General features: G+C 44.9%; 1 protein-coding gene across 1 annotated transcript; it reads right to left on the reverse strand.

Annotated features, from left to right (window-relative positions):
* Positions 1-1,320: 1,320 nt before the first annotated feature.
* On the reverse strand, positions 1,321-1,761 carry LOC145089696 (uncharacterized). The gene has a single exon (XM_079028096.1). The coding sequence runs from the start codon at positions 1,759-1,761 to the stop codon at positions 1,321-1,323; it is 441 nt and encodes a 146-aa protein (XP_078884222.1).
* Positions 1,762-8,349: the final 6,588 nt, after the last annotated feature.

Raw genomic sequence — 8,349 nt, forward strand, 5'->3', positions numbered from 1 at the left:
CATTTTGGGGTACAATACGCTCAACGGGACGCCCACTAGTTAGGCTATCTCATTTTCTTCTTCCCCTGTCTTAGAAGAAATATTTCTTTAAGTTTCTAGCATTCCACGTTCTAGGAATAGGCCTCCCTTCCATCGTCTCTAGCGTGTATGCACCACTCCTACTTGCCTCCGTGACTTTGTATGGGCCTTCCCATGTCGGACCCAACTTTCCTTGAGGTTGGGCTTGGCTTGCTTCGTTCTTCCTCAAAACATATTCGCCGACTTTGAAAACCTTCTCCTTCACCCTTTGGTTGTAATATCTTTTTGTTACTTGCTTGTATGCGGCTTGGCGTACGCTCGATTCTTCGCGTTTCTCCTCTAGGACATCTAGATTTATCCTTAGGTCTTTCATATTGCTTTCCTCATCCTTGTTGGCTACCCTCAATGTGTTTATTGTTATTTCCATGGGAAGCATGGCTTCGGTCCCATACGTCAAACTGAAAGGGGTTTCCTTTGTGCTTTTCCGTGGCGTAGTTTTGTATGACCACAACACCATTGGTATCTCTTCTGCCCAATTCCCCTTTGCTTTGCCCAACCTCTTCTTAATCCCATTGACAATGGTTCGGTTGGACACCTCCGTTTGGCCGTTCGCCTGAGGATGTGCCACTGATGTGAAGCGTTGTCTTATCCCTTTGGCAGTGCACCAATCTCTGAACGGGTTCTCAGCAAACTGCAAGCCATTGTCGCTGATGAGAATCTTAGGTGTTCCGAATCTTTTCATGATTTTTTCCGTATGAATTTTATCATGTGCCTCCCAAATATGCACGCCAGAGGTTCAGCTTCGATCCATTTTGTGAAGTAATCCACAGCGACTACCATGTACTTTAATTTTCCCGGCGCTTCTGGGAACGGGCCCACTATGTCTATGCCCCACTAGTAGAAAGGCCATGGGCTAGATATGTTGCTTAACGGGGTCGAGGGGTTAACCTGGACTGGAGCATAAGACTGGCATTCCCCACATTTCTTGGTTATTTCTATTGCGTCCCGCTGTATTGTTGGCCAGTATATCCCCATTCATAACACTTTGCCCGTCAAAGCTCTCGTCCCTTCATGTGCACCCACTTGCCCCGAGTGTGCCTCCTGCAGTATCTCTATCCCCTTGGCTTGATCCACACATTTTAACCATGGAGACGTGAACCCTTTCTTGTACAGTTCTCCATTTACCAACGTGTATGAGGGCGCCTTTATACGTATTTTCCTTGCTTCATCATGACCATCTGGCAACACTCCTCTTTGGAGGTATTCTTGGTACGGTGTCATCCATGTAGGTCCAGCGGGGGTTCAGATACTCACTTGCTGCTCATCTATACTCCTTTCTCTGAGTACTTCTACTAAAACTTTCTTTGATAGATGGTCAAAGCATGTGGACGCCAGCTTACTCAAAGCGTCCGCCCTCTTGTTTTCGCTTCTAGGTATCTGCTTGATCATAAACCGGCCGAACGACCCTACTAGCTGTTTCACCATCTTTACATATTTCCCCATTCTTGGGTCTCTTACCTCAAAACTACCATTGACTTGGTTCGCTGCTAACCTCGAGTCGGTTAAGGCTGTTACAGCTTTCGCACCCATCTGTTTAGCTAACCGTAACCCTGCAAGAAGTGCCTCATACTCCGCTTCGTTGTTCGATGTGTGGAAGTCGAAACGGAGGGCATAGGTTACCTCCTCTCTTCTGGGATTGTTAAGATCAGTCCCTCCCCGAGCCTTCCCTGCTGGATGCTCCATCCGTATACAGGGTCCATGAACCCTGCTCCGTTGGGGCCTCTTCAACTACCCACACCTTCTCCTTTGCCGGGCTCCCTCCGTCTGGGATTTCCAGTAAGAATTCGGCTAGCGCCTTCCCCTTGATACTCGTTCTTGGGCAGTAGTTTATGTCATGTTCCCCCAACTCAATTGCCCACTTGGCCAGTCGTCTGGACGTCTCTGGCTTGAGCAGGATCTGTTTAATGGGGTAGCTCGTGAGTAATTCGATTTGGTGCGCCTGGAAGTATCGCCTGAGTCATCTCGCGACATAGATGAGTGTTAATACCAACTTCTCTAGCGTGGGATAATTGAGTTCCGGTCCTTGCAGAGCTCTACTAACAAAGTACACCGGCCTTTGTTCCCCCTCCCTTTCCACAGCCAATACCGAGGATATTGCTTCACTTGATGTTGAAAGATACATTTGTAACGTTTCTCTAGGGATAGGGGTGCCTAACGTCGACAATTCGTGTAGTGCTTCCTTGATTTTCTGGAGCGCCTTTTCTGCCTCGTTTGTCCACTGGAAGTTGCTTTTCTCCATGCACTCCTTTAAGGTGTGGAACAATGGCATGGCCTTGTCAGCGGATTTCGAAATGAACCTGCTTAGTGTTGTAAGCTTCCCGTTCAGACCTTGTGCATCGCGAAGAGAGTTTGGGCTTGGCGTCTCGATGAACTCGTCAACCTTGGTCGGGCTAGGTTGGACGCCCTGTCTGGTGACGTAGTATCCCAGGAATTGTCCCTCTTCTACTCCAAACATGCATTTAGCTGGGTTTAGCTTCATCTTGACCGCTTCTAGTGTCTGGAATGTTTCCTCGATGTCTTGCAGCATCCTCTCCTCATCCAGGCTTTTAATTACCATATCGTCCACGTACACCTCGATGTTCCTTCCAATCTGCTTGGCGAATATCGAATCAACCAGACGTTGATATGTTGCCCCCGCGTTCTTTAATCCGAAAGGCATCTTAGTGTAGCAAAAGGTTCCATGATCCGTATAGAAGGCAGTCTTCTCTTCGTCTTCCTTGCTCATCAAGATCTGGTGATATCCCTTATACGCATCCAAAAAGCATTTCAGTTTAAATCCCTGTAGTGACTCTACCTTCTGATCGATCTCCGGGAGGGGATAGCAGTCCTTAGGGCATGCCTTGTTTAGATCGGAGAAGTCTATGCACATACGCCACGATCCATCCTGCTTGCGGACCATAACTGGGTTCGCGATCCATGTTGGGAATATCGCCTCCCTTAATATCCCAACCTCCATCAGCTTGGTCACTTCCGCATTAATCGCCCTATTATGGTCTCCCCCATGAACCCTCTTCTTCTGCTTAACTTCTTTTGCTCCTGGTCTGATCATCAGTTTGTGTTCCATGACCCTCCTTTCTACTCCTACCATGTCTGTAGGAGTCCATGCGAACACATGTTTGTAGCGCTTGAGCAAGTCGACTAGTGCTCTTCTCGTATGATCTGGGAGGTCGCATCCAACACTGATCGGCTGGTCAGGGTGGTTTTCATTGATGATCTCCTTCCCCTTTATGGGATTGCCCCTGGGTCTTTTGCACCCTTTGGTTATTTCTGTTGGCTTCATGACTGTATAGCACTACAACTCTTTGGACGGAGTGGCTAGTATCATGGCTTCACCTTTCGGTGTGTCAAATTTCATGATTCCATGCATGGTTGATGGTACTACTCCTAACTTCAAGATGGTTGTTTTTCCCAGAATGATGTTGTGCTCTACTGCGTGTCAAATGACCACGAAGTCTATCAGGACAGTTTTCTTTCGCTGTTTGTCATGGCTGGTGATTGTCAGGGGAAGGTGGATTGTGCCCAGCGGCCACACGCTGTGGCCGGTGAATCCCACCAGCCTACCAGTCGTAGGTCGCAAGTTGTCTTTCCAGCGATCAGGGAGGAGTCGGAAACAGTGCTCATAGATGATGTCTGCTGAACTTCCGGTGTCGATATAGACCCGATGGATAGTCACGTCTTTGATAGATACTTGTATTATCAACGGGTTGTCGCCTCTCCAACCATCCGTCCTGGGATCCTGAATGGAGAACGTGAGTGCACGCGCTGAAGGTTTAACGGTCGTCTGTTCTCCCCGTTGTTCCTCCCTACTTCTCTTGTTGTGTATCATGAATATCTCCCTGTGCTGAACCCCCTCGCGGGATGGGCCCTTGTCATTCTCGGCGTCAAACTTGGCGCGCAGACTTCGTGCCACCTCCACTAGATCTCCTTTGAGTTGTTTCTCCTCCATCTCCTTTTTTAGCACCGAACAGTTAACCGTATCATGCATCTTACTTTTGTGGTATTCACAGTACCGGCTCTTGGGTGACTTGGCCGGTTGCTATTTCCCAGACACTGTGTACACTTTCGGGCGACGACCCCGTTTGTCGTCTCTGGCGAATGGTCGAAAACGCGCTGGCAGTCTTCTTTCCTGACTATAATGTCTTCCACCTCCTCGGAAGTCCGTATCACTCGGCTGGTGATGCTTGGTGGTCGTCATGGCATTCAAGTAAGCTTGCTTAGCCGCTTCACCGTCCTCCTGTCGTAGATATCGTTCTTCTCTTTCCTTCAACTCGGCTCGTGTTAAGGGCTTCTTTCCCATGAGTTTTTGCGACAAAGGTCCTGGCAGAAGTCCCCACGTGAAGGCTCCAGCTATAAGACCTTCATCATGCCCTGGTACATCTAGCGTGGCGTTTGTGAATCTTGTGAAGTATTCTCGTACATATTCCCCCTCTCTTTGTTTACAGCCAATAATGGAGTGAGAGTCCCCCTTGTATTTGCGTAGTTGCATGAAGTTGGTAAGGAAAAGATACTTGAGCTGAGCGAAGTTTGAAATACTGCCTGGCTGTAGTGTTTTGAACCACATGCCGGCGTTGCCCTCGAGCGTCGTTGGGAAGTATGTGCACCAGAACTTCTCGTTGAGTTTTAGCGACGTCATCGTCCATTCGTATGTGTCGATGTGACTGTCCGGGTCGGTGGTTCCATTGTACGTTTTGAGTGTTGGGAGTTTTGTGGTATTTGGTATGTCATAATCCAACAACTCTTTGACGAACGGAGACGTTACGCTTCGGGAAAAACCATCCTGTCCTGGGATGGTCGACGTTCCCTGCTGGTACTAGGAGTTCGTACCATGCGGTGGTGGTGTAAAGTAGCCGGACTTGGTCCATAAAAGGGGTATGGTTGGAATGGCAACTGAAAAGGATAACTAGTGGAGAAAGTGGGTATGGACGCAGCGGGGTTGATTATTACCGGTTGTTGCAGGTTGTTGTTGGCAGATATAGTGGGTCCTGACCATGTACAGGTCGCCGGGTAGATGGGTGGTGGGTTGTTCATCACTCTGCCTATTCGTCGCCTGAAGCGGTGAAGGTGTTGCGAATGGCGGCAGAAGACTGGAAATGTAACCTGACATGGGTGTTGTCGAGTAGATTGCCCGTGTCTGTTGCAACGACGGTGTGAAGAACGGCGGTATCTGAAGCTGTGTAGGCGGGAGTAGCTCCACTGGAGTTGCTTCTTGCTGAGGAAACTGCAATTGTGAAGCGTCTCCGGCGATTGCTGTAGAACTTCCTTCACCTAAAACGACCCTGCTGGCCGGTGCAGGTGGTGGCGTTTTGTCCAACGTCGTCATGGGACGTATGGGACTAGCTGGTTGTCCGTCGTTACTGTTGGACGCCATTGATGCTCATTTTCATGCTTTTCGTTTGCGTTCTTCGTCTCACAAACGGATGGCGCCAAATAATGGAACCTCGTTCCCCGTTTGACCTCGCTTGTGCTTCGGCTAGGTTCTTCCTGATTGCCTGATTACTACTGCAAGATCACAGAGAACAAAGGTCGTCAGCCGCTTTCCGGGAGGAGCTCCCGGAAGAACGCTCTGACGGTCAAGTTAGAGGATGATTTAGGATTTGTGTCTGTATTCTCTAGAATGGCCAGAGAACTTACCTCGGTAGCCTGAGAATGCATCCTTTTATACCTAGCGCCCCTGTCTGGTCCGTACCAGATAGGATCGCTTTTCTGGGGAAACAGGATCAGAGGCGCTGATTGGAGGGTCATGCGCCTTCAACTGCTAAAGCGCCCTCATTGGCTCTGACGATAATGCTCTGATCCCACTGTTTGTCTCCTGACCATATCTTTTGTCTTGGAGCACGGAGCTTCACTTGGCGGGTGCGAGCCTTCCGCCCAGGCGTTCTGCTCCCGGGGGCACCAGCGGGAGCTAAGCCTGCTGGGCTGAGCCTGGCTGGTGTGCCCGGCTTTAGGGCTTGGACGCGACTCTGTTGTGCTGCCCTAGGCACACCATCAATAATATATATATATATATATATATATATATATATATATATATATATATATATATATATATAACTACATAATATCAATCGTTTGAATGACCTCTACCCCCCGTGGGTTACTCATAAATGAAAATAAAAAATAATATATTGTTTAATGTTATTTGTTTTTGTTAATTAATTTTTTAAAATTTATTTGTTTAATGTTTTAGTTTCTATCATTGTAATTATTTAAAACATCAAAAATTATTTTTTGTTTTTAAAGGTAACAATATAATCGTTTATATAAAGTTAGTTTTAACTGTTGTTATTGTAAGTTATTTTAAGCTATTTATTTGAAAATTTAAATGATTATAAAAATATCATTAGGAAATATTGTAGTTAAATTGATATTACAATTTAGTTTTTTCATTTAGCACTATAATTTATCATATTTAACTATTCACAAAATATTATTTGAGTTTTTTAAGTGAAACTGAAATTTATATTTAAGTTAACCATGTAATGTTATATATTTAAATTAACAGTTTAAGTATTTTATCCAAACTATTCAAAAGTTGTAGCTTTAAACTGATAATGGTTTACATATAGCAACATATTAAATCTAATAAATTAAGTATAATATGTTACAAGTTAAAGACATAACTTTATAACTTGAAGTAAATATATTACTTTAATATTAAAAATTATTTTATTTATGATTACACTTTAGGTTTGATATTTATTCAACTTTATTAACCAACTTATAATCATTATTAGAAAGACACTACAATTTGTCACTTTTAACTATTTACAAAATATTCTTTGCGTTGTTTAAGTTGAACTAAAATTTAAATTTAAGTTAACAATGTAATGTTATATTTAAATTAACAATTTAAGTATTTTATCCAAACTGTTCAAAAGTTGTAGCTTTAAAATGATAATGATTTACATACAACAACATTTTAAAATTAATAAATAAAATGTAATACGTTAAAAGTTAAAGACACAACTTTATAAATAAAAGTAAAGATATTATTTTAATATTGAAATTTGGTTTATATATGATTACATATTAGGTTTGATATTTATTTAACATTATTAACCAACTTATAATCATTATTAGAGAAAAAATTGAAAAGTTATGGGAGTTTCAAATGAATGTGGTGTCTTGGGAGTTTCAAATGCATGAGGTTCAAGGAAAAATGCTAGCTTTATAAGATACTAGACGAATGTCCGCGCGTTTGGACTCGACGAGTTAGTGCCAAGACTCACCAAGTAGGATCGCGGATGTTCACGCGGATTCGCGTCTGGACTCGGCGAGTCCACGCTGTTTAATGAAACCCTAATTTCCAGGGTTTGGGACCTATTTAAAGGCCCTTATGGTCGTCATTTGTGGCCACCAACCCCGAGAGAGAAACCCTAAGAGATCTAGAGCATGTGTGAGGAAGGAGAGGCCATTCTTGATCTTCTTGTGGGTGTTTTTGCAAGAAGGAAGTGATCAAGACAAGAGGAGGCTGAAGGAGGTGCAATTTTGGTGGTTTTTGGGCTCATAGAGACTGTATTGAGGTATTATTCTCGGACCCTCTTCAATTTTGGTGTTGATTCTTAGTGTTAGGGTTTTCTAACCCTTTTAGAGGTTGATTAAGTGGAGTATTTGGTCCCCTATTGAGTTTGTGTTCTGGATCTGGACCCAAAGAGGTCCAGAAGCCTCAACCCTTGGAGCTTTATGAGTCTCTTTGGGAGCCATGTGCTTGGAATGTCATTTTTGGGGCTAAATCACCATTTTGGGCCATTTAGATGTTATATGAGTGCCAAGGTCCGAACTTTACGTGATTATCATGCTTGGGGAGGCCAGATCTATGATTGTATGGAACAGATCTGACCTCAGGAGTTGTATAGAGTTTGTGCATGGCATGAACTCGCCGAGTCCGAAGAACAGACTCGGCGAGTAGTATGAAGATTGCCCGTTAATCACTCAGTGAGTGGACTTGCCAAGTTGGGGAATAACTTGGTGAGTCAGGGAGAGTCAGGGGGGACTGAGTTCAGGTGGAACTCTCCGAGTTGTTCTTGAGACTCGGCGAGTCGAGTCGGGGTGGCCCCGCGATTCATGCCAGGTGGAACTCGTCGAGTCAGGGGAAGAACTCGACGTGCCAAGAGAGGGATTAAGAGAGTCAGTGGACACGTGTGGACTCGCCGAGTCACCCTAGTGCACTCGACGAGTCGGGTCAAAGTTTGACCGTTGACCTTGTTGACTTTTAGGTTTGAGTACAGTTGTATTTATGAGAGTATTTACTTTGTGTGATTAGGCGGAGGC

This window comes from Lactuca serriola, chromosome 2, assembly GCF_051521515.1.
Source record: "Lactuca serriola cultivar US96UC23 chromosome 2, Lser_US96UC23_V15, whole genome shotgun sequence".
NCBI classification, from domain to species: domain Eukaryota; kingdom Viridiplantae; phylum Streptophyta; class Magnoliopsida; order Asterales; family Asteraceae; genus Lactuca; species Lactuca serriola.